Source organism: Toxotes jaculatrix, chromosome 7 (assembly GCF_017976425.1).
Source record: "Toxotes jaculatrix isolate fToxJac2 chromosome 7, fToxJac2.pri, whole genome shotgun sequence".
Classification (NCBI taxonomy): domain Eukaryota; kingdom Metazoa; phylum Chordata; class Actinopteri; family Toxotidae; genus Toxotes; species Toxotes jaculatrix.
The window spans coordinates 21,010,414-21,038,121 of record NC_054400.1 but is presented as its reverse complement, the minus strand read 5'-3'; the positions used below and the strand labels follow the sequence as shown (position 1 = coordinate 21,038,121).

General features: G+C 41.6%; 1 protein-coding gene across 1 annotated transcript; it reads left to right on the top strand.

The window, feature by feature from the left end:
- Positions 1 to 27,528, top strand: LOC121184668 (transmembrane protein 132D). Its single transcript, XM_041042485.1, has 9 exons — positions 1 to 103; positions 5,397 to 6,273; positions 14,399 to 14,536; positions 19,286 to 19,478; positions 21,654 to 21,797; positions 24,691 to 24,896; positions 25,173 to 25,437; positions 25,659 to 25,850; positions 25,939 to 27,528. Exons 1-9 carry the CDS (start codon positions 31 to 33, stop codon positions 27,256 to 27,258), a joined length of 3,408 nt encoding a protein of 1,135 aa, XP_040898419.1. The 5' UTR covers positions 1 to 30; the 3' UTR covers positions 27,259 to 27,528.
- Positions 27,529 to 27,708: the final 180 nt, after the last annotated feature.

The following is a 27,708-nucleotide window of genomic DNA, read 5'->3' as shown; positions in this document are numbered from 1 at the left end:
CTGGAACAGCGAGCCGCGCCGGGTGCCAAAATGAGCCTTTACTGCCAGAGGTGGAGGATCTTTCAGATAATCTTTGCAACAATTACTGTAGTTCTCACACAAGGTAAGTGACCTGGTAGTAATTGGTTGCGTGTTTGAAGGTTTTTCAGAATGTAAAATACGCGAAGGAGTAGTACAAAACCTGCTGATGCCAAAGTGCAGTGAATTAACCGGAAGCCTCGTGGGATTGCCACTGCTGAATATGCATGCTGTGTCTATATTGTATTTAATGATAACAGCTAAAAACAAATGAGCTATTAGAATGGACTGCCTATCTTGTGCACATACTACTGAGGGGAGGTGGGCCTTTTCTTAGCAACGCCATGCCAGCAGTGAAACAACCTTCTCTGGAAGTCTAAATAATGTATAAATGTCCTCATTTGTGCCACAAACTTACATCTCACTCCACAATGATACAGCGTTCCAGTGACTCTAACACGAGCATATGTGTCTTACTTGCTGCCAAGTGTCACAGCAGTGAGTGGGATATTAAACATTTAGGATGAAATCGTGAGGAGTAAAAGACTTGATGGGTTTATATTACAACTTGAGCCATGCCTTAATGTCTAGTACTCTGCTTCTCCCTGAGAATATTCCACTCTCCCTTATGGATGTCTGCTAGGAAACCAGAGAATTCTATTTTTACTCACAGCAAGACAAACAAGAAGCAGACAATCTAACTTCCCAACTTTGTTAATGGAAAAACAAGGGAAGAAAAGGCACATCAGAGAGGCATTTACTGTAAAGCCTGTAACTGCCTCATATATAGCTATTTCCAGGGAACGCAGGCGGGCTGATTTATGTGGATAAAAACATGTCAAAAAAATGAAGAAATTGTGATAAAACAGATTTTTTAAAGCGGCTTTAAGAGTCTCATTGGACATAACAATCCCTACCAATCACTGCACAAGCTTAAGCCTCCCCCAATCTCCCTCTCTCCTCTTGCTCTCTCTCCTTATCTTCTCCACCCTCTCACTGCCCAGTCAACAGCACATTACATGCTATATGATCAGTACTACATCATCCTTGTTTGTTTGTACAAAACACTTCCTCAAGCATGTAAGCTGAGAATATTCTGCTGTCAAGTGTACTTTGACCAGGATATTTCACCCTCAAGAAGTGTTGTGGGCTAACTTTAATCATGAAAAGAGCACGTATCCAGGCCTGTTTTGCAGCTCTAGTGTTGTTTGCACATAATTCACTGACATGACATGTAGTTAATGGCACAACAGCAAATCTGCAAGAGAGTCTTGACCACACAACATAAACGCAATACCAGACCAAACACTATATTTTATTATTTTTGATTAAATTTTATGCACTGTTCTCATTCTAACAACCATACAGTTTGAGAGCATAAGTTCAGAATGCAGTCAGTATAAGTGAACTGTAACCTTTGTAACTTTTCATTTAATTGGATCCACAGTAGTCCAATTAGGCGCCTGCAGTAGACACCACTTTGTAACTTATATTCGTAGCAAACGTCATTCAGACCTTTCTGAGTCAGAGTTTCTCCCAGTTTCTGGATGCCCTTTCATAATTAACCACAATGGTGAGAGAAAACTCCTGATCTTATTTAACAATTTGTATTTCCTCTGTTGCGGTTTCCCTCCCAAGATGTCTGCTAAGTGTCCCACAGACAACATCAATACAAATCTTTGTGTCTAAGGACCTATTCATCGGCAAGCTGTCAGATCCTAATGAGACTCTTTGGTGCTCTATTAAGGGTAGATGCACTGGAAAGGTCAGCCAGTCAAAAGACAGAAACACACGGTGCTAACATCAGATTAAGAAAATGTTGTTGGCTACGGGCGTATAATTTGTGTTATTAGCGTGTTGCCTATTGCCAACTCTTTGTTATCTGAAAGTATATATAATCAGCATGTTGCTATTTATTGGAACCAATATTTAATCAAAAACCTTGAAAAGACAGCATGAATGAGAAACTTTGAGACACAGACACGTCTTTTAATCTCTCAGTTACTGATTAAAATGCAGACATCCATTGTTGCCGTCTGTGGCGGTATTGGGAGTTGGCTCACTTCTGCAAGCTGTTTTGCACATATGGTAAAAGTCATTAGTGCACATTAGAATTCACAATGGTTGCTTAAGCTTTGTGCATTTTAATAGACTAATACTAAAAAAAGATTGATTACAATTGAAGAAATAATGCTTAAAGACAAGCACGCTGAAAAGAAGTTGGCTGACGTGCCAGTGAAAAGAATTTAATATGGAGCCTTAAGACAAACTGCAGGACAAAATGTTGCTCATTAGATGCAGCAGTGTGTTTTATTAAAACTGGTGATGGGGAACATTATTTTGAAATAAATCTGTCAGACTTAAGCCCTAAGTAAACTTTGTACTTACTTACACAGAACAAAGCTCAGTTACAGTACTGTTCTTTCCAAGTTTAAGGAACACGAATATTTTCCATTTCCATTTTTGTCCATGACAGTAAAACTCTCAGTGCATTGTATTTGCTTCAGGTACAAGCTACTAAACTAAAAACACAACACAACTAATGGATGTTGTACACATGAAACATTTTATTTCAAAAACTCACAGAAAATCCCTGCCTGAAGTTAATTTTCTGCCATTAGTCAAAGGCAGTGATAGTTTCAAATGGTGTGTAAAAAACAACTCTGAAATCTAATTTGATACAAGGAGCATTTTCAACTGGAAACAGAGAGAGATGACCAAAGATTTGATTAGCAACATATGATTTAAACCCTAGGATAAAAGGCATTTGTTTTTTTTTTGTTTTTTTTTTTTACCTCCCAGAGAGCACTTAACCTACATACTGTAGAGGAAAGAATAAAATAGAGCAACAGTGCTAGGCAGTGAACATGTTCAGTCTGCAGTAGAGCAGTCTCTGAGAGGTAGCTTTTAAAGGCAGTTGTAGCATCTGCATGGCAACACTGATGCTTTCTGACTCAGCCAAGGAGGAAGAGAAGCTCAGGGTCTTCAAAATGAGCGATTTGAGAGGCTGGAACAGCTGGTGCTGCGGATTTGCTCTCATGTTTATCAGTTGAGGGCAGGACTCTCATCATGACGAGGGGACCATAGGACAGGAGTTTTGCTTACGTGGGCTACTTGTTAAAGTAAGGAAGTACTGGCAAAGGAGAAGGATGCTTCTCTTAAACTGCAATGAATCATAAACAGTTCCTGCAACGTTTGGATCCATATTCACAAATAAATTGTGTTCTACGTATACTCCGTTTAAATGACGAAATGAAAAGCATAACAAGAAGAGCACAGATGACCCATCAAAGCCAACTGTTAAGAGATTGGCTTGCAAGTGAAGTATTTTGTTTCTACATTGGTGTTGGATTCTCCCTCCTGGAGACAGTGAGCCAGTTTCTGTTCACTCCAGCCGGAGCTGCTTCCAGCTCTGGTATTAAACAGCACATCTGTCACTGTGGCCACCCGTAGGATAAGCCAGGACAGCCCCGTTCCCAGCTAGTGTCTGCATGCAGTGTGTCGACCACTCAGCAAACATGACTGACACTTTTGTGTGTGTGTGTGTGTGTGTGTGTGTGTGTTCGGGGGTCAGCTGGGGTGACATGCTTTTGGCACATACATTATAGTCATTGCTGTGAGACCATCATGACAGATGCGTTGCACGGGCGGATGAGTGACGATGAAAAGTGGAAGAGACCATGATAGACGGACCCATCAAATGCCAACAGCCATGAGGGACATGACGACTGATTTCGACGTAGAAAAGCTTCAAGCCTTCCTCATTTAGATAAATAGCAACAGCATTCTAGGTGACATCTGTTGATATAATTTCACAAATGCATCTTGCACAGGTCTATAGCTCTATAGATGATCTCTTATTTCTGATATACCAGTGTGATGATGATTTATTTAGGTCTTAGATGCTACTAAAGCTGTTTTTCACTATGCAGTACTTTGCTTAGTGTAGCCTCATCCATTTTGTCATAATCTCCAGAGTAAACACCAGTGTTTTTTGTCCTTAATTCACCAAGTAGGGCAATTAGCCACCAGATAAACAGTGCACACTCAGGTCAGCTGCTATAATCTTCATAATTCTATCAAAATGGATGTTTAATGAGGACACACGATGGCCGAGTGACCTCTGCCTCTGCTCATTTCCACCGGGGCAAACACTCACCATCAAGCTTTTAAACCAGATCAGGGAATATTTATGCCGTATGTTTTTACTCGCTCATGTAAAAAGGTCACTTTATGCACTTTATGATCAGTACTTAACAGCCAGCCTTTAATCCTTGGAAATCAGTGTGTAAGTAACACAAAGCAACCGGTGCATACATACATTTACTGAATGATATACAACTTTTGAAGTTTTTTTCTCCTTTTAGTCAGCTTCATATTTTCATCAAAATCTCAGGTCTTTTATTTCACTGTTGCACTGTTCTCATATTCTCAGTTTTTTTCATGGTGCCCAATCTGCTGGGTATTCACAGCCTCCTGACAATCTGAAAAGCCATTTTAATCCCAGTTTCTGATGGTCGATTTCAACCTTGTGCCAGATGTATCACATCCTACCTTTCCTGACCATATAGAGAAAGCAGATCATCCATGAGAGAAGTGACACTGGGGCAGTGGAGGGGAAATAGGGAATTAAAACATGACGAGCAATATTTTTAAAGAAAATTTTACATTTTGAAACAGTTGACAGTGTGCATTTTAGTAACAGTTCTATAGGAAATGAAGTAGTAATTTTTATTATCTTTCTGTGACATGAATACCTGGTTATTATTTAGGGACTGTAATGATGTAGAAATTTTTCTGTTGAGTGAAGGTAGAGTTGTAGGTAAATACCAATTTAAGACTTTTATATTTTTGACATGTTGTGGTGAGGGTGTTGCAGTTTTTCTCTAAGTCCAGTGGAGGGTTCAAAGACTTATTAGTAAGTCTGGGGTAGACCCAGCTGTTTTGCAAAGTGAAACATAAAGTGTAGTGCCCCCAGCAGCACCACTAATTTTTGTATAGTCGCTTAGTAAAGGTGAGTTCAACTGCTACTTCATGCAGCTGCTGCCTCAGAAACTAAAACTCTCTTAAGCTTCTCTTGTTGTAAATTACATTGTTTCACCTGTGTGCTCTGTTACAGCAATTTTAAGGTTAAGCTGAGAGGCATTTTAGAGTAATACTTTGATGCCCACTCAGTTGATCATTTGGCCTTGGCTGATTTATGTGCTCAAGTGTCAGTTCCTGGAACAGTATTTTATTCTCAAATGTGGAGGAGAAGTAACGTCCTTATTTCTGATTTTGTTAAAAGTAGAATGCTAGTAGCTTAGAAATGTGGTACTATGATATATTCCTGTGGCTCTTCACAAGCCTAGTGTAATTCTTTATTTTTTACCTTACAGATATGAGCAGTAAAGAGCTGACAGACACCAAGAGCCCTGTGCCTTTCCCTGTCTTCTTGCCAGTCAACTATGATGTGCAAGATGCGGACTACCTCTTCCTAAAGGAGGCTGGCCAGGAGTTTATGAGGAACTACAGCATGCAGAGTCATACACAGCCCTTTGTTATCTTAAGAGCCAGCCGACAGCCAGCTGTCAACGCCAGCTACGGCACTATGTCCACAGAGCAGCTTGTGCCTGTAGATCTGGTCCAGTCTGTGCAGCTCTTCAATGCTCCGGAGGTCTTCACCTTTAACTGGAAAATCCAGGCCTTCGTGCTGACACCTCGTGTTTTTTCGTCCAAGCCTAAAGTGCGAGTGCTCTTCTATGTTGCAGGGAGGGATTGGGGCAGGGGAGAAGGAGGTGTGGACGAGCTACCGTGTGTGACAGTCTATGCTTTCTGGCAGACCCAGGAGGTGAGGGGTTCCTGTGCACTGGGAGGTGAGAGGGGAACTTGCATAGCTGAGCTGGCTCCTGCGCTTGGCTGGTTTGCCCCAGGGTCAGAGGGCACCAGCAGGGAGAGGCAGGACCCGTCTGCTGGGAACCCCGTGGAACTGTACTACCAGGCTCAGCCCAAAGTCAATGGGAAGTGTAATTCTGTGGATGGAAGTCGTTGGAGTGGCTCACAGCAGGAGGCTGAGTATGTTCCTGTCACTCCCATGCAGAGGATTGGCAGTGTGCGTCTTCTGCAGGTGCCTAAAGGAATGGCAACGCTTTCTCGACTCAAGCTTGGCAATGCCATTGTCATACGGACATCCTCCAAACCTTTGAAGAAGACTGACATTGCCACGTTCTACATACTCATGGCCAGCTCTGCTCAGCTGACTAACTTCACTCTCAGGTAAGACTGTGGTTTCTGTAGGCTGGCAGTTTCCAGTCATCAGAATGGCTATATTGTAACAGTGAAATACTGCCATCACTTCACTGGGCTATGTAATGTCAGTGAAGTCCAAATTAATTGGTCAATAAGGCGTGGAATCATTCACTAACAGTATTCAGTATCATCTCTAATTCTCGCACCAATCCCGTGCCATCGAGAAATAAGGGAATATTGGAGGAAATATGATTTAGGGATGGATTATGGCAATTCTCTGAAAACATCATGGAGGTTAACTGTCTTTCCGGGAAGTGCGGTAGATTATATGAGTTAAATTGATGTTATAATGGAGTGTGCACAGCCTGATGACATTAAGAGCGGTAGTCATCAAGGTTGACAGGGATCAAATAGAATCACGTGTAGCTTGTGACTCATTATTGCTCTGCTTAAAAGGGTATGCTCAGAATCTGTGTGCATACATGCAAGGCACTGCTATTGAATGTATGAAGATCGTGGGGATTACCAGCATAGCTCCATTTAATTTAAGGCTCTGCTCTCATTTCGCAATGCAGAATATTCCTGTTTGACTGGAGATGAGAACATTTGTGGTTCTGTCTTAAAGTAATAATTATTTCTCTGGAGGTCTGTGTGACATCTTTGATAATGGAGGCAAATTTTACACAGATATATTTATAAAGAAATGCACTTATATATTTCCCAGGACTTAATGCCTCAGCCACCTGTTGTATTATCCTTTGGAGGAAAAGAAAAATACAGATGCACAAAAGAAAGATAAACAAGACTTAGTCTGTTCTCATGGTTTTCTCTCAAGATGTCAGTTTGTTTCTCCCATTTTCAAGGTGAAATGATGCAACATGGGAGATTGGCACCTCAAAACTGGATTTGAATTAAATACCTCCAACTTGCTCTCAGCATTTCATTCATTCATGGCTTTCGTGGTCATCCGCAGCTTAATACCTTTTGTTATCATCATCCAGACGGAGATCAAAGAGAACCACGGCGCCGCATAGCTGGATTTGTCTGTGTTAGCTGTCAGAGCAGAGTAAAGATTTACGCAAACTTGATTAGAGACTATTTTTATTATTATTCCAGACGCTATCTGCTTCACTCCAGGCCAGTGAATAATGGACTGTCAAGAGGTGTGAAATGTGTTTTTCTGACATAAATCCGTCTTTCATAAGGGCGTTGCTGTTTGTTTTTGGGTGATGTCCAGTGAGGTGTCCTGACTTAAGAACAGCAGGGAGGAGGACGAGAAAGTCCTTGATGGCAGCAAATCCAAAAGTGGTTGGTTGGTTCCTTAACAATAGTCACAGCCTGTCGTCGCGGGTTGGGAAACACTGTGGTGCACAATCAATGCTACCTGAAAAATAAATAATTCCTGACTTACTTCCGCCCTGACTTGCTGATATATGCTTCAGTGGAGGAGAGCAGGTGAGGAGACAGTCATGGATTATTAATTCCTTTTTCACCTGGTCCTGCATTCATTCACTCAGACAGTCACTTACTCAGATCAGCACTGAATGCAGGAATAGCTAAATATTGATCGAGTGGACAGCTGTGCATGGATGCACTCATCCTCCCCGTCAGATATCAGAGTGGAGTCTGAAGTAGTTTGTCAAAATTTCCCTTTAGGTGTTAAGTTCTTTCCTGCTGCTGTAAAGGAAATAAAGACACATAAAGCTGAGGGTGTTTTATCCAGCAATTCAACTGAAGAATCGTTAAATTGCATTACAGATCAAAGCCTGTGCGTTCATGTGTTTTAAAGGGTAAGATCAGGTATTTGAATTAATCAGCTGGTTTCATTTTGTTTCTGTCTCTTGATTTTAGCTGAAGCAATGAAGCCAAAAAAGAAATCCTGATTTCCCCACTTCATTCCGTCTCTTTTAATGATTGCTGCTTTAATTCATTTACTCAGTCACACACTGAGTACTGAACTAAAAGCAGACAGCAGCAGGCTAATATCGCTTCTCCTATCCTCTCATTTTCTTTTCTTTCTTTTCCTTTTCTTTCATCTTTTCATCTTTCTATTCCTTTCTTTCCACTGTACTCTCCTGTCTTCACAGCCACTGTCTCTTGGCTGGAAGATTGGCAATCTTGTTAGGAAGCTTTGTAGTAATTAACACAAACAAATGCAAAATCAAGATCTTCAGCAGTTAAAGGAGTTAATTAGTGGAATAGTTCTGAAAAGGAAAGGAAAACGTCTGATACATTAAACAGATTCAAGAAGAAAATATTTAAAAATAAAATGTCATGAAATATCAATAAAAAACTGAGAACACTTACATATTTCCAAAGGGAAAGGGACTGTAAAGGAATCAGTACAAAATAACTCAAGTAATAAGTGTAGGTGTAATAAGCTGAGGCTTCATTCTACAGATTGTTATTCAGTAGAAACTTGTTTTGATTTTGTCACTGTTTCAAAAAAGTGACCAATTATTTATTTACATGCGTATTTGAGTAGTGTACGTTGAAAATGACTGAAATTAACTAAACTAAACTAATCTAAACTTAACTTAACTAAACCTTATGCAGTAAGTACTGGAGACTAAACTCTGAAATTCTCTTTTCTTTTTTTTTTGCATCCAATAAATGTGATATCATATACTTACTGTGCTCTAACTCACATAGTCAGTAACGCAGTACCCTCCCCCAGCTTATTAGCACATTAACAAGCCTTGTGCATGCAGTCCTCAACAGCTGCCTGTGTGCTTTATCACTGTCTGAATGTCCCATTAAGCTTTGTCTAATGCTCTCTCATCAGCATGATAAACCTGTTATTGATGTCTATAGCTGGAGTCAAGGGACGATCATATTTGAGGTTGATTGAGAAAAAGAGAAGTCACACCTGTCCGTTCCAGCGAAATGAAGCTGTCATTCTCTGTGTCAGTTTGATAAAGGTCATTGATGGCATTGTATCATCACTCTACCCACATGAAGGGCAATTAGATTACACCTTTAGATTAAGCCCAGCAAGTATGCTCTTATATTTTTTTCTTTTTGTTTTCGTCTTAACAGTCAGCTATCAGGCACAGTCGTGTGGCTGGTTCTGTGGGTTTTATTTAAAGGCGGTGTTGTGCAGATAAACAAACTTGAGCCTGTGGCTCACCAGGACACGGTGTCAGTGAGCTCTTCAACCAGGGAGCCTAATCATTCATCTGTGTGACAAATCGAACTTTTACATCCATTTTAGTGCTGCAGTGCCTGCCATCTGGCAGGAGTGTTGCATGAGCATCTCCCCAGCTCCCTAAATTGCTCCATAAGTACGATAAGCACATTGCCGATGGCTGGCCATCAGACTGGCTAAACGGTGGACATTTGACTGCATAATTAACGATTGCATCTGTTTCCGATTGCACTGGGGTTCACTCATGGTACTGTGGCCCCTCAGTGCTGGATTCACAAAGCCAAAGATGGGGACACAAATTATATTAGGGAGGTAATTACAAACCTTATGCAGCATCTTGACGGCAGCCTTGGTGATGAAATGCATCTGGGCCGTGGTGTCTCGCTCACACAGAGGATACAGTCTCCCTTGTAGGTCTTTGATCAGACTCACTTTGCGTTTTATTGTATTATTTATTCACATTTTTGAATTGTCTTATTGTTTTACTTCCCTTTGTTGGCCATGGCTCTGTGATCTTTCAAATAAGTTTAAAGAAAACAGCATTCCACAAATAAAGGGAACTGACTGACAAAAATAAAAAGCCAAGAGCAAAGGTCTGTTTTGAGTGTGTTTGACAGTGTGTGTATCTATTTGTGTGCCAGTTTGCCTGTGTGCATATGTAGTGGTGGTATTTTAACGTGCATACACATGTGTGTGTGAGCGAATGAAGAGTATGTAGAAGGTGAAACAATAGTGCCACTCATGCCTTGCCTGGTCAGAAGTGAGATGGATGGCAGGTGCAGCACCTGAGAGCTGCTTTTCTCACACACTGTCGGCTTCAGTCTCCACAGCCATCCATCTTCTCTGCCCTGGTGCCTCCCCCTGCCTGCTGCCTCCTCAGGGCCTGCTAACCAAAGCCATGGACACTAGTTCCTGTTCCCATCCACTCAGAAGAAAAATACCTCTTCCAGTCTCAGGGGATTTTCTTTTTTTTTTTTAATACACAAGGGGGGCTGAGAGAGAGAAAAAAGAGCTTTAGATAAGTCTTCTTGTTACTGTCACTTTTTATTAGTTAAAACCTTCTCCACTCAGCTCAATACACAGAGGTGTTTCATCACAGAAGGGCCTGTTATTCAGAAGCCATTACTAGATTAACAATCCTCCAAGGTTTTCTCATTAATACATGGAGCATGCCGTCCTATTTAACTCATTGATTATGCCAGATTAAAGTATTTCCTCATTGAAGGCAAATGATCACACTGCACTTACAATTCTCTGCAGTCAGTATCAGTACTGCAATGAAACTCAAAATAGGAGATGCAGTGTTGGTTGAAACTAATTGGTTTAGTCAGCAGCAAAAAAAATAAAAATAAATAAAAATCATAATGTAAGTTTTCCCACAGTACCTGTGAACTGTGTTATATACTTAGTAATAATGCACTTAAAAGAATAGTTTGAAATTTTGGGAAATGTGCTTATGTGCTGTCTTGCTGAGAGTTTGATGAGGAGATTGATACCACACTCATGTCTGTATGCTAAATATAAAGCTACCACAAGCAGCATAAGACTGGAAGCAAGAAGAAACAACTGGCCAAATCTAAGAAAATCCACCCACCAGCGCCTCTAAAGCTCACTAACTAACTACGTTACATCTTTCTGTTTAATTCATACAAAAGCTGAAGTGTAAAGTCGACACTTGGAGACATGGACATTTGCAGCCCGCGTGACAGTGTAATGGGAATTAAAACAGTCGATTTGCAAAGTGATTGTAGAGGCAGAAATAATTATTATGTGGCATATTGCCTCCATTGTATTTCCATTAACAGAGGTAACAGGGTGCAGCTACTTTCCTTCTTGTTCTCACCTCAGCTTTCATCCTAATTGGGAAGCTGTAGCCTGTTTGCATCAACACCACATGTATCTCTCTTTGCTCATTTAGCCAAGACTCAGTGTTTGACCCCTGTGTTGTTGGCTCTTTCGCCTCCTGGGAACCTTCTGACTGATAACACTGGACTGGTTACCACCTTTCTGTTCTCTTATGTCATTCTCTCTAATGCACAGTACACAGAGAAGCTAGTTTAATTTACAATACTAACACAGAGACCATGCAACACCTACACTGTTTGGCTCCTTTTTCTGCTTTATTTGATGAGAGCCTCTCAGAGTCAGAAGTGATTTAGTAAGTCAAAGTTGGAATTTGTACAGTCTGTACGGTCAAAATTATTGGCACCCCTAAATTTCTAGTACATGATACAGAGTATCTTCAGTAAATAAATGCAAATGAACCAATGTTGTATAACCAGAATATTTGAATAATATCTCCAAGGTTACTGACCAAAAGACAAAACTTGCATAAAACTAAAATAATACAAACACAAAATGTACCCCAGACACAATTATTAGCATCCTTCACTAATATTTGGTTGCAGAGCCTCTGGCAACAATAACAGCCTCTAAACGTTTCTGGTAGCCATCTAGAAGCTTCTTTCACCTGTCTGCTGGTAGTTTCTGCCAATCCTCTGTTGCTATGCATCCAAACTCTGTTAAGTCTGCAGGAGTCCTTTTTGCAATGGCAGATTTCAGCTCTCTCCAGTGGGATTTAATGGGATTTAAGTCAGGACTCATTGCTGGCCGGTTTAAAACAGTCCCATCTTTTCCTTTTCTTTTAAAATGCTGGATGTGTGCTTTGGGTTCTTGTCGTGCTGAAAGACCCAAAACATTCACCTCAAACCTAGTTTTCTGATGCTGGGTAACACATTTTGCTCTAAAATGCCATGGTAATCTTCTGATTTCATCATTACTTTAATACATTCAGTGTCTCCAGAGGCAGCTGTAGGTAGGGTGTTCTTTCCCTTATGGGCCTCACCTATAAACAAACTGATGCCCCTACTTTGGTTTCATCTGTCCATAAAACATTATCCCACAAAGACTGTAGCTGATCTATGAAAGTTTTTGAAAATATTACTTTTGCCTTTTTGTGCCTTTCTTTCAATAGTGGTGACCTCATTGGCCTTTGCCCATGGAGTCCTACTTGGTTTAGTGTGGAGTGAATATTCAAGGCTGCAACCACCACTCCAGATCGCTCCAGGTCAGCCTGAAGCTCTTTAGATGCTTGCGTGGTGTCTTTTCTACAATCTGCACCAACCTTTACAGACTCCTCTCGTTTGGTTTCTTCCTAGTGTCATGTCCTGAAAGCCTCTTACACAGTTTTATGACTATGAAACTTCTTGATAACATTGCAAACTGTTGAAACAGGGATTTCAAGGTCTTTGGTGACTGCCTTGTAGCCTTTGTAACTACGTAAATTGTTAATAACATTTCTGATGCTGGCAGACAGCTCTCTTGTCTTTGCTCTTACGAAAAAGAAACTAGCAGTGAAACCATGATTCATTGGTTAATTCAGGTCACATGAACACTGTTTCTTTTTTTTTTGAGGAACCAATTTAAATTCCTCAAAAGGGTGCCAATGATTGTGTCCGGGGTACATTTTTGGATGATTTCATTATTATACAAGTGTAGTTTTTTTGTCTTTTGGTCAGTAACCTTGGACATTGCCTTAAAATATTCTGGTTATGCAAAATTGGTTCATTTGCATTTTTTCTGAAGATATTCTGAATTATGTACTTGAAATTCAGGGGTGCCAATAATTTTGACCACTACTCTAAGTTTGGTGTGTCTCCTAACTTGGCAAATTATTTGTTCATTAAAATGTGCACTCGCTCCGAAACTGCGGCATTCAACTGTTTGCAAACAGTACCAAAAGACTTAGAGGTTTTTATTTTCAAGCCAGCCACAGCACCAGAGGATTTCACCTTTTAGCCTTCTGCTCCGTAGCAGAACCTGTGTTAATCAGATAAACCGGATTCTGTGGTGTGCAGCTGGAATGGAATGCAACCGGTAGTCTTTGCGTCACAGTGGCACCCTGGGTCATGCGTCACGGTGGCACAAGCTTAAAACCATTACTGAAAGACACTCCTCAGTCATCTCTTTTTAATTGTGACATTTAACCTGTAAGTTCTTTGTCTGTTTGAACTTTTAGCGGCGTCACAAATGCCATAAGGCACCAAGTTGATTACATGTTGGATGTGCAGATGTCGTCACAGACGAGGGTTCACACAGACCTCCAAAATGTGCACACAACACTGACCACAAATCTAGGTTATCTTAAATATTTCAATTGAGAAACGATGCATGCTGGTAGATTATTTTTGTTGCGCAGTCTCCTTTTGCCTGAGTTTTTAAGTCCAAGCCCCAGCTCAGAGCAGGAGTGTTTAGAGTCAGATTGCTGTTGGTCCTAATAGATTACACCTCCTCAGAGACTCCTAATGCACTTTGTTTTTTTATCTCATAGATTCAGAGATAAACCACACAGTTTTGCACGCAGATGAAAAACCATGACACGAGAATGTTCTGAACTATTTGAGACAAGATGTCTGAGCTGTTTTTGGGTATTCAGAGAGTCTTATTAGAGCTTTGAGCATATAAAAGAAGGAGTAATACATAGTGAAAGTAGTTGGCCATATGGATAACCAGTACTGCTGCAGCAGAAGACAGTATTTTTTTGAGATTTCTACATGCGTGCCTCTCCTGACATTACTTATACAATTCTTATACAAGACTATCTTATTAACATTTGACCTACTGCAAGCTGCTTATGCTTGGAAAACCCACAGGGAAGGTCTACACATTCAAATGCTTAATGCTTACCATTTACAAATTGGATGCCAAGAAAACTAATGATCTATTAGTGGAGTTTAAATAATGAGTGCACAGAAAGATGAACAAAAAGACATTTTGTTTTACCATGTCCTACATTTTCTGTTTTTATTTGATTGGTGGTTTGCCTGAGGGTTTTTTTTTTGTGTATGTGAAAGATGAGGCAAAAATATGTTTGGCTAATTGCTCACATTAGATATTTAAACTTTGGGAAAATGAGCAGTCATTGCCTTAAGTTCCATTGATTGTTAAAACGGGACATTTTGCATTTACCACATTCCTGACCTTTTCATTTTTGACTTTTCACAGAGCGACAGTTAAGAAAGGTGTGACCTTTCGAACAGCGACACCCAGTAACTCTTTACTGTGGGACATCACTCTGGATATGGGTGCAGATGGAGCCATCGCTGTTATTTGTCAGAGGAAGGCTCCCATACCTGGGAAAAGGCAAGTGTGTCTAATATGCCAGTGTGTTCTATCTTTGTGTCTATTTTGTTTTCACTTAGAAATTGTTCACACATTCATGGGTTTAAATTGCTATTGTTTGAATTGAAAAACAATACTCCAGTGGTCCAAAGGTAGTTTTTCATCTGCTGCTGGTCTGCAGTGTCTCTAGCTGTTAAAAGTGCTACTATTGTGATGTACATCCCACAAAGAGTATCTGTCTCCTGTCACCTGTGGAGTAAAACACAAAGCATCTGTACTGTGTAAGTCTGACAACAGCTTACAGCAGAAGCGTACTGTGCCATGTCCTGGAAGGACATCTCTTACACTCTCTAAGCAAAGGTTGACTGCAGGTGCTTCGGTAAGCTGCCCCTTGTAAACAGCTATTGCTTTGCTCTCTTTATTGCCCACTTCTCCTCTGTGCTTTAATCCTTTCTAAACATTTACCAGTTGCATGCATGCCCATGCATTCCTAACATGCAGTAAAACACATTTTAAGCTGTGATTTAAAAGCAGGAAGGTAGTTATGGCAAAAGTATAGTGAGCTAAACATAATTCTTTACAAACATTTGCAAGTTTGCCCATTCAGCCTCAACTCTTTGGGCCTCTAAGAAGTACTTGCACCATAACCTTATTAAACAGGGCTACACCCTTTCCCCAGAAAGCAGCTTATCTCAGATGTCCTTTCAAGTTCAGCAGAGTGCAGCTTTATTTCACTGAACCAAGATCATTCAGTTGGGTCACATAAGCTTGGCCCGTGCTTCCTCAGATTAGAGGACACCTTTTTAAAAAAAAGGATATCAGCTAAACAGGGTAAAAAGTTTATGCCACGTCCTTTAAATCCTTCTGTATTTTGCATGATTGTTCCTTACCTTGTTGCCACAACAGTGGCCTTAAGTTAAACCTCTGTCTCAGTTCTATTGTGTTTCATAGGTTATGACCCTCTTATGGCTAGCTGGAAAATGTAATACAGGCAAAACCTCTAACTTACAGCCATATGGCTTTGTGAGGCAGCACACAGGCGTGTGGTAAGTTGTGCTAAATGCTAACACCTGCAAGACAACATGCACACGGTCACAATGGTATCATGCTGACCATGTTGACCATTTTATTTTTGCGTGTTAGTGTGCTAATGATGACAGAGGAGGGTTGCGTGAGAAGATCAACCCTCTTCTAACATAATAAGGTTAATATACCAATTTTTCTGAGCGCAGCAGAAGCTCTACACGATCAACAGCATACTAATTAACACTAAACACAAGGTAGCTGAGGCTGTCATTAGTTTTGCAAGCATGTAATTTAAATTTTGTATCCGGCTAATTTAAATTTTGACGTGATGATGGTGCTGCATGAAAAGTTTGGATCATCAAAGTTGTTAGAATTCATCCCGAAGGAGATACGAATGTCTGCACTAAATTTCATGGCAATCCATCCAATAGTTAAGGAGACTTAAAACCACAAACGGCAACAAAGGAGAAGTTAGGACTGACAGTGGACTGACAGATGGACAATGTCATGCTGCTGGCATGGCTGACAAGTCATCTAGATTAACAAATTGATCTAGTTGACCAAAATGTCATCCAAACATCTTCAACGTGACGTACAATCAGCAGAATACTACTTATGTTGTGAATGTGAATTCTTTTTTTTTCCTGCCATTTAAGCTTGACAGTGGTCCCAAAAACCGATCCAGTGAGATTTAACTCAAACAGTAAGATTATTTCTGCCTTTAGAGCAGCTCCAAGAAATGCTTGTAAAACTGAAGCTCTAATCTGTGTCTGAATGGTTGGCATTGCTGGAGCAAGAGCTAGTGTATGCAGCCAACTTTCCCAGAATGAAAAAAATAATAATAACAGTAGACAAAAATAACATTTGCCGAACTTTGCTTTAATATAATATGTAAGATACTTGATTCAGTTCAAGGGTAAATTTAAACATTCTGAAGCTAAACATGGGTTTGTCAAACACAGGCTAAAGAGGTCATACAACAACAGACACAGTTTACTTTAACCAGAAACAGAACACTGACCTTATCTATGCTCGTCATTATTGGTTTGACCTCATTAAGTTGTTTTCCCCATTTGCCGTGGATTATGACATTGTTTATCACAACTTCTTTATGGGTTAACATATTTTTTCACTCAGTCATTTTGGCTAATCCTCTCTAAAATGTCATGAAACTAACAGAACCCCTGCACAGAGCGTCTACTGTCACACCACTGGGGGGATTTCTCTGACGTTTTGTCTTCCTGGCTTTAGTGAGCATGAAAGTATTTGCTGCATCTGTACATTAAAGCTTTTTTCTATCCTCTGTTGCAGCGGCTTGCTTTGGATCTTAATATTAAAGCACCGCTACTCACACTGCTGGCTGTGAACAAGTTGTTAAAGCATTATTCCCCTGAAAGCTTCACATGAATAACTCAGGGTGTAAATGGCATGGCAGCACCCCTTATCTTATGGTTATCTGTGTTAATGCATACTTAAGGGGATATAGGCGTGTTTATGTGTGTCAAGCATATCTTGTTTTGATACTTGACCAGAATGCCATTATTATCTTTTAATCTCAGGTCTCTGAGCAATATGCCAAGATTATTCAATTACACTAAATCTCTGTCTTGCCTCTAATAAGGGCAGATATGAGGTGGGGGGAGGGGGGGTATAGAGAAGGACTTATACATGCTTTGTTGTTGAGTTTGGAATTTAATGGAGGATTAACAAAATATGATTTGCAGTTTCTCCAGTTGTTACTTTAATGCACAAAAGGCAGCCGGGATGCAGCCTTTTAGAGGTCATCTTCATGCAGTAAGCAGGCCGTACTATGTGACTTCACAGCTCTGACACAGATATTTATAACATGTACACATAGATGCAGAGGGTCTGATAATATTCATGTGGGTATGTGCATGCTTACTGTGTTTTTGCCCACCAATATATCTTTTCTATAGTTCAATGCAGTGCCAAGAAATAAAACAAAGGATACTTGAGCCATGGGAGAAAATTGAATCCATGGCTAGGACACTTTGTTCTAGCTGGCATCAGTGAGAGGCCATTATAAGTTACAAAGGCTTATACTTTTTTGTACATGCAGGATGCTGCTGTCCTCAGACCACCTTTTATTCTTTTTACACTTAACAGTACCAGCAACTCCTGTACAGAGCCAACACAGAGAAATTCAGCTCTGTTCTTCTTCAATTTGGTTGGTGAAAATGCCTACAGATGCTAAGCCCTCTACAAAATAAAAAATGGGGGGGATTCGGTCTTGTCGCAGCTACTGGGATCACATGTCTCTCCCAAGAAATCTCTTCACTATGTACCCAAAGGGTAAAATTCACAACATCGCACTATGAATTTTGAGCTTATCTCCAAAACTCCAGTCTCAGTCCTTATCACTTTGCTTTCCACTTTTCTTTCAACAGCCCCAAAAGTTTCCTAAAAATGAAATAATTTCGGATTTAAAATCTGATGATCGACATTAAAATAATGACTAATAATATTGATATTTTTGGGATATATGCTCTGCTGGTCAATGGTCAATACTGCCTTTGCATCATGCTGTTAATATGTAACAGCACCAATGTCACCATGACCTATTCCTGTACATCTGGTCAGTGGTTAAAGTGATCCTGCTTGACGGTCAAACTTGAGACAATGAGGATTATCGAACACTGGCTCTTGTCATACAGGTCATACTGTCTCCATTCAGTTATCATAGTTTCCTGTGTAATTCAATACATTTGGGTATTTTCAGCCAGTGATACATTTTCTGTTCTGCAAAGACACAGTGAGCCCACAGGAAACTAGAGCACTTGGATTTCAATGCTAACAGCATGGCTCCATGAATGTCAGCATCCTTTGGTCAGTTCACCACTTTGGTCCAGACTGAAAGATCTCAGCAACTGTTGGATGGACTGTCATGAAGTTTCACACATACACATTCATGCCCCCCCTCAGGACGAATTGTAATCACTTTGATAATCCTCTGACTTTTCATCTTCTGCCTTCTTCAGGTCAAAATTTCAATTTGTCCCATACTTTGGTTTATGTCCAAGTACCTTCAAAACTAATGACATTCCCATCAGCCTCAACTGTACTTGAGTTTGATGCTCATCAGCAAATATTCGCATGTTAACACACGGAGCTAAGATAACCACGGTAAGCATTACATATTGATGTTAGTATTTACCTCAGTGCTTCACTGTGCCAAAGTACAGCCTCTAAGAGCTGCTAGCATGGCTGTAGAGTCTTAGTTGTGTGGTATTCATCAGATGAAATGTCCAAACTCCTAATCCAAAGATTCTGTCTTTGCCAAAATCTTAAAAAGAACAAATAAAAAAAGCTGTACTGCACCTCTATTCAGACATAATTATCCACAGGAACTTAACATGACAGAGAATCTCACTGCAGTGGTGAAGTAATCATGTTAAGTATCAGCAGCTGTGATGGAAAGATTTCTTTCTTGATTCTTTTTGCTGCAAATGTACAAAATTAAGACGGTGGAAGAATTAGACAGTCCACAATAGCCAAAACACACAAAAAAAAAATGGAGATCTGTTTGCAGCAAATGATAACATAATTTGACATTGGAAATCTGCAGTAACAATAATTTTATTTATTAATTTGCTTTGTTTATCTTCATTTTGTAATTTCAGATTTTGTATTGGAATTGTAGACAGATTCTGTGTGTAGGTCTGTGTCTGCGTTATCTGCATACTGTATCTGTCTAACTAATCCAGCTCTTTGTTTCCCATCCAGGCTTGAGAGCAGTCTGCTGGAAGTGCTTCAGATGGATTTTGAGGTTGAAGAGCTGAGCGGCCCTGTCGACAGTCAGGTGATCATATGGAAGCTGGAGCTACCGTCCTCATCCAAAACTGTAGCCAAGACCGAAGGAGCCATGAGGATCTATACCACTCAGAGAGACTTTGTTGGCTTAGCTCCTCTTGTAATGGTGAGTTTGCTGACAGCTTCCATGTCACACCTAATCATTATTAAAACCGATTCTGATACTACTGACAGCAGTGCTTTCATTGATGCCAGCACTTGGACAGTATCCTTTGAGCGTTGGTGCATGAAAATATCATAAAACGCTCTTTGCTGTGATATGCTTTGGATTGTTTAGGAAATGGCTTCTATTTTGAGCAGAGAGTGACCTTGTGTTTTTGACTGCCAGCTAGCTGATGCCTCTCCGCTGTGTAGTTCTGCTCTGTTGTGGCGTGCAATGCGTGGTCATCCTCTCCTCCTAACAGATGCTTCATGTGCTTCTATTTTGGTGCCGCAGGCCTCTTTATCATTCTACCTCTATAATTAATCCATGATATAATTACCCCCACTAAATATGGAACATTGCACAAGAGTTTACACCACTTTGAATTGCAATGTTGAATCTGATTTATCTGTCGCCTGGGTCAATGACACATGACAATGCCAACCTGTCACACAATACACTCAGACTGCCTTTTTTCATTTGATAGCATTTGTTCAATCTCATTACTGATTAAATATGTAATTTATACAATTCAAAGCTGAGAATTATCTTTCTGTATGTTACACATTTGGGCAGTAGGTTACTCACATTTCACGGTGATGTCTGCTGCATTTCCAGCATAATGGTGCTAGACTGCTTGAAGTTATGAGGATATGCTACAGTATCCTGATTTGTGAATTTGACATGGTTCATCTCTCTTGTGGATTAGAAGCTGACCTCAGGCAGAGGGCCAGACATGAGGAGATTTGATGGTTGGCTCGAGGGGACATTAGCGCTGACTGATCACGCTTAGTCTTGCTCCATGAACCCCTGCTAGTGCTGCTGCTCAATACTTCTATATAATGGCGAGAGCTTCACTGACACAACCTTCAGATCAGTGTTTTTTAACTATATTGTAATGACAGTTGAAAAAGAAAAAAAGATTTTCAGTTATTTCAGCTTCATTTAAACCCCTTTTTACAGTCAAGGGACGTGTATCCATCTGCTTCATTTTCATACTCAGAGTGGCCAAGTGTCCCCTTAAATTTGATTTAACTGATCGTTCGCAGAACTTGACCGGACTGCGCTCCACTGCTCTCACACTGATCTACACACACGTACACACACAACATTAAATTATTTCAACTTCGTTTATAACAGTGTGTTTTTACAGCAGAGGACACAGATCCATCTGCTTCATTTACATGCTTTGATCATCCATGCATGCATTCAAATGCTTGTCATTACAAACACACACACACACACACACACATACACACATACTGCATTCCTAAGCCCTTTACCCTTGCTTTGGAACATATGCTATAGTCCAGCATTTTGGTTCCCACAAAGCTGTTGGACCTCACGAATATAGTAGGCTCCCGGTTTTCAGACCCTACAATTATAGCAAAACAAGCACACACACACACACACACACACACACACAGAGCGAGAGAGATACCTGGTTCATGGTAGATGGACTGCATTTATATAATTATACAAATTGCTTCATAAGTTGGCTCTTAATCACCATTCACATACATACTCGCTGTCCTCGCTGGCCTCTTGCTCAAGGTTTCAGTGTCTTGCTCAAGGAAACTTTGCCGTGTGGACAGGGGAAGCCAGGGATCGAGCTGCCAACCCTGTAAGAAGTGAACGACTCACTCTGACTGCCCTACTTGCTTTACCTGCCATAGCTGCCCTATTTAATAATACATTGCACATTAAAGAACAGGCTGTACTATATATGTGTGGAGATTATTCTTAGTGCATGTCTCTAGTTATTTGGATGTTTGAACTGATATGGCATTCCTCTGAGAGACAAGCCTGTGCAGAAAAGTCCAATATAATAGCTCTCCCTTCCATGTGGTGACCCGGTCATCACCCAACCTTAGCCCTGCTCCCCCTGTCAGTTTCCCAGAGGGGGGAAGCCGACGGAGGGGAGCAGGATTGCTGAGTCACTGAGTCACACTTCATCGCCCCTGTCCCTCCTACCTTCCTCCTCTACTTGCACTCCTTGTTGCACCTCCACCAAAAAAACTGTAGCTGCTTGGTAGTTCTACACATAAAATGTAAAATTGAATAACAAGAAAAGATTGTATTTGTTATTTGTTATTTTTTATGTTACGACGGTGTCTCGTTTTCCTTGTCTCTCTGCAGGACACAGAGATCCTGAACACAGCCATACTGACTGGAAAAAAGGTGGTAATACCTGTGAGGATAGTTGCTGTGGAGGAAGATGGAGTAGTCACCGATGTGTCTGACTACACAGACTGTAGCTCCACTGATGAAGATGTTCTCAAGGTAAGATTTATTCCGCCTCCTTCTTACACACCTCTGGATACTGTACAGTGAACAATATCCTTCTGATTCTGTGTTTCTAGTTTCTTTGATTTCACACGGTCCAAGTATAATTACTGTTGTAAACGTAAACGGCTTCTTGAGTCTATTTCATGAAAAGGATAATGACAGGGTAAGAGGTGAAAGATTTTTTCTACACCCATTTCATTCAACAAAAATGGGTTTAGCAGCAATAAACAGAAGAATGTGAGATCTTTGTGTCTTGTCTGCCAGTCCTGTTGCTAAGGAGAGGGAGGGCAATTTGTAGTGGAAAAAAAAAAAAGTAAAAAACTGGTCCCTAGTGACAAAGTGGGTTTCACGTGTAATGGTAAGGACAAATGCAGACAAATAAGTCGCACCAAAGTCACCTCTGCTCTCTGTCTCTTTCCCATACAGTGAAACAAACTATTAGTTGGGCTCTGACAACACTGCCCATCAATCTCCCAAACAATGAACAGCCACTGTGCTAAATCGCTCACCACAAATGACCTCACAGTCTGCCACTTTGCTCCCATCCTGTGACTTGTTCCTTTTATCCCGTGAACCTGAGCACGGCTGACTGCCAAAAGCCGGTTTTGTTTACTGATGAAATTGAAAGTCGGGCCCCTGGCTCCTGAGGTCAGAGGCTGTGAATGTATTTACTCAAGGGTGAAGTGGCACTGTAAACAAACAATAAAGACATGCAGTGGACTCCAGCAATCTAATGTTTTTCTTTTTGCTGGTCAAAAATGTCCTAAGGCAGGTTTAGCAAACAACAAACGTCTTTGTTAGCAAATGTAGTATTTTGTTCATTTTATGTTGCTTCATGTGGCGATCCACAGCACAGTATATACAGTAAGTGCAGATGGAAGTCAGTTATAAGAAAAGCAGGATTACACGAGGATGTCAAGAGGGCCGATGTAGACTAAAGCATTCTTTTCAACCCTGTAATGTAGCCGTCTTTGCTGTTGTTCCTAGCTTACTATAGCTCTCAGTGTATTTGCTGACCTGATAGCAGCTTCAGTCACAAATATTCCCTTTAATCTTCTTAGTCTAACAGCTTGACTCAGATATCTTTTCTCTTCTGGTGTGCCTGAAGAGTATCAAATCTGTTAGTGATAGATGGGGGAGGATTTATCTAGAATAAACAGCTCACGTGACAAAACAAAAGCAAAACAGAGTCTAACCTGCCCGTGATGGAAAGGTTTTTCACATGTGTGTGAATGGCAGGGGGACTTAAAATATGCACGGGCATTCTCTTCGTCAGTTCAGGACTGAAGAATTGACACTTGGACATTTTAAGCAGGAGCATGTTGTGCATAAATGTCTATTTAGTTGAGTAATCACGACTTTTTATGGCGTGTCATAGCAATTTGACTAACTGATTTGCATTACGCCTGAACTCAGTGTTACGCTTGAACTTAATTTGCCCTTCTGCAATAGATACACTAATTCTGCACACTAATTAAAACTTATTTAACTTGTTTATTTGCACAAGGAAGCTACAATCACAGCTGAGTCAGTGAAGCATGCATTTCAGCATTTTTTTTCTCCCTGTCTTTAATACTGTACCCAGTGATGAAACTCAAATCCTATTTTAAATAAATATCTTTTTTGACACCAAAAAATAGTGAGGGATATTCTTGGCTGCAGAATGAGATTGTGACTAGGAAGAGTGGGCGGATGGCGCATTAAAATGGCATTCCCTTTTAACTGATGCTTCAGAATACAGTATTATTTGAACATGGCTCACGTTAAGTTCAGTGCAGCTCTTGGAAGATCTTTCTCTGAAAAAGAAGAAATGATCTAAGTGTCTTAGATCATGGATGAGTCGTTGACTGCGACTGAATTAAAACATGAGAACTCCACACGACTTCACTGGAAGTCTAAATCAGCCCTTCTCTGTCTCCTGCTCCATGCCTGCGTTATAAATTTTCCGTAACAACAACTGTTCAAGGGGCTTTAGTGCCACATTTTGTAAATCTGCTGTTTGCATTTAAATGAAGCATAGGATTATTCACAGAAAAGAGGTTAGGGTATCTCAGTTAGCAGCAATGATGACACATAGTGATGTGGTCATTCTAAAGCTTAAGCTCTGGTCATGGGTGGAAGATGACTGACATTCAGATGCCATGACGACACAAGATCCTCTTAAAAATAGCATGTCCCTGGGACAGCACATCTTCTAGCTAACTGTTGGGTTTATGCAAATGAGAGAGAGGTATCTATTTGGTATTTGTATTCCTCCTTAGGCTATCTGTCAAAGTCACCATTTTTTTTTCCTCCACTCCCCTGTGCACTTCTACAGGCTGGTGGCTGAATTTGAATGCTGCCTAATTATCCAATTTGTTTAAAGCAGTGGCCGTGGAGAGGACCAATGAAAACCTCCTAACTCGTGTCTCAAAATGTCCGTGAGATCTTTCAGCAGTTGGCCAAACTTGCCAAGGTCACCTTTGAAATTACGGTGTAATGAATGCACTTGGCTGTGAAGGACTGATGTTCAGCACTGCACCACATGATATTTTGATTAACATAAAATTGCAATGCTGCCTCTTCCTAAAGCTTCGGACTGGTGATCATCGCGGTAGTTTATTACAGCCAGCTGACATTACTATGGTAACACATGCAGTGCAAAACTGCCGCAAGGCCATTTGTTGTTGTAAGAATGGCCTATTTGTTAAAATAGTGACTTTTATGTGAATATCTGATTATTCTTTGTCATTGGTTAGATGACTAACATCTCCTTCAGTGACAACAATCTCATCCTGAGTTTGATATAGTTTGTTTACACAAGGGTACTTACACAAACTTTGATATTATCATGGATGTTATTGAATATTGAATTGAATTCATGTTTCTGTTATCTCTTCCTACCCAGGTGTCAGACAGGTGTGACTATGTTTTTGTGAATGGCAAAGAGACAAAGGGCAAAGTGAAGATGATGGTGAACTTCACCTACAGTTACCTGAGTGCTCAGCTGGAACTGAATGTGTGGATGCCCCAACTCCCCCTCCTGATTGAGGTGTCAGACACGGAGCTGAGCCAGATCAAAAGCTGGAGAGTACCCATACTAACCTCGAAAAGGTGGGACACACACACAAACAAACAAATCATTTGTTTAAGATAAAAACTTTATTTATTTGGTTTCTAGATGGGATTTATAGAAACGTCCTTCAGCCCAGACAAATCGTATCTCTCTGAGGGTTTAGGGTTTTGATTCCATTACATAATGTACTGTAATACCTCAATGTGATCCAATCAAGCAAAGCGACGGGACTGAGTGATTGGAGTGTAGCAGGTCAAAGCATTTACTGTGTGACAGGTGTGACCTGCACGTGTGTTTTTGTGCTCATGTCCCAGACCTGGCTGGAACAGTGAAGAAGACGACAGGAAGGGGAAGGGCTGCATGCTGCAGTTTCAGCACGCCCTGGTGCGGGTGCTAACTCACTTCGTGGCAGAGCAGGCGGACCCTCGGGATCCTAAGGCCTATTTCCTGGGCTCTGATTGGCAGGTGGATGTCACAAGGCTGGTTCGATATTTCATGAAGGTGGAGGATCCTCGAGTGGCAAGGCTGCAAGCAGGGAGAGTGCTGTCGGGACGGGACCTTGGGACCACCAGCATACAGGTAATAAACTGAAGGTCAAGGTCATAAACAAGAAGCAGCTAGTCAGACTTTGGACTGGATGGGGTAGTTTCCTCTTTGAATAGACAAAAGTTGGATTTAGGTTTTACAAGGACACAAGTTTTACTTGTTTAACTACCCGATGAACCGAACCAGTCTTGACAGGGAGATACAGTCTGAGGCACTCTGATTCATTTATTGTACCTGACATTGTTCTGTTACAGGTGTTTTCTCCACTTTCTGATGCAATATTGGCAAAGACAACTATCAAGGTTGTGGATGACAAAGTGACCATCTCAGAGTTGGGGGTCCAGCTGGTTACAGGCCTGTCCATGACTCTACAGCTCAGTCCAGGGAGCAACAGGGCCATCTTGGCTACCACAACCACACAAGAGGTTCTACAGAGCCCCAAGCAGGTAACAGTCTTCATCAAGTTAAAGTTCTCAAAGACAAGCTTTAGATTCACAGCACAGTTACAATTTCTGCCATTTTCTGCTCTTTCAGGAAGCTTTGGTCAGTGTCTGGGTGCAATTCAGTGATGGCAGTCAGACGCCTCTTGATATTTATGATCCTGCCTTCTACAGAGTGACGGTGACATCTCTAGATCAGGGTGTGGTGTCAGTGCAGGGCACGCCTCCGGCTGTGGTGGCAGAGGGAGAAGGCGAGGGAGTTTTGGTCAGAGTAGAGATGTCCATCTGTGAGGCCTGCCAGAAGTCCAAACGCAAAAGCACTGTAGCTGTGGGCAACGGCAGCCTCAAGATCAAGTTTCAGAAGAATAGCCGACGGCCAGATGGCAATACCAGCAGCTTGGACACTAGAACCGTTAGCAGCAAGGACAACGGCAGTGACTATGGGAATGATGGGGAAGAGGCAGACAGTGAGAGGAAGCGGAGGAGGCCATCTCCACCACGCAGCTCAACCTCAGAGAGAGAGGAGAGCGCCATGCAGAAGATCACAACCACCATAAAATCTACAGAACGAACCTTCATAACCAGTGGCAGCCTTGGAGGAGTGGGTAAGACCCGCAATTCAGGAAACCCCAGCAGTCCTACCACTATGGTAAATGTCAGCATGATGAGCAGCCCCAGTGACAGTAGCAAAGGATATGGTTCAGACAACATGATAGTGGAGGATATGAGCAGTGTTGGCTTTACTAGCACTGTGAAGGCCCCTGGGAACCTGGTAAACTACAATAACTTTCCTACCAAGGTGGAGGAACCCGGCCAGGAGAGTGTGGAGGTAGAAACTGGCGGTGAAGAAATGTTAGCTAACAGGCCTCTCACAGACTTGGAGATTGGCATGTATGCTCTCTTGGGTGTCTTTTGCCTGGCTATCCTGGTGTTCCTGGTAAACTGTATCTCATATGTTGTTAAGTTCAGGCACAAGAAGCCTCCCTCTCATGGCCAGGAGCCCACAGGGCACAGGCATGACTGGGTATGGCTCGGCACAGACGCTGAGCTGGTGATGAGCGTCCCAGGCAGCCCTGTCCAGCAAGACTCCCAAACTACAACCACCGTGATAGACATTGGGTCCGATAAGACCGCCTCTCTGTCCAGGAGGCCCAGTTGCTTGGCTTCTGTTACGGACTCTCCCCTCAGTTGCATGGGCTCCTTGAGGAGCAAACCTTTGCACACTGAGTCCCTCCATTCACCCACCAGCAAGAGAAAGAGAGTCCAGTTCACCACCTTCTCCACACTGGAACGCCAGCATTCACCACGTCTGCCGCCCAGGGAGAACGGCCATGGCATCCACTGGGTTGGGAAGGAGGACAATTGTGAAGATGAACCCCAAGTGCCCATCACAGAGCCTGGGGACCAGTTATAATACAGAACCTGATCAGACCTCACATGTACAGTAGACGTGGCTTTGATCACCTCAATGCCTTTGTTAACTCCAACAACTGTCAAGAACGTGTGATTTTGGAATTACCCTCCTCTACATTTCATTACCTATCAAGGCCTTTTACATGTACATGTACTGTATATTATTGTTAATAGAAACAGTGTTGAGTCTGAGTTGCATCTATTTAGGATGCCCCCTGGACGCCTCCCTGGGGAGGTGTTCCGGGCATGTCCAACCGGGAGGAGGCCGGTGAAGACCTAGGACACGCTGGAGGGACTATGTCTCTCGGCTGGCCTAGGAACGCCTCGGGGTTCCCCCGGAAGAGCTGGAAGAAGTGTCCAGGGAGAAGGAAGTCTGGACGTCCCTGCTTAGACTGCTCCCCCCGCGACCCGGCCCCGGATCAGTGGATGAAGATGAAGAAACAGTGTTGTT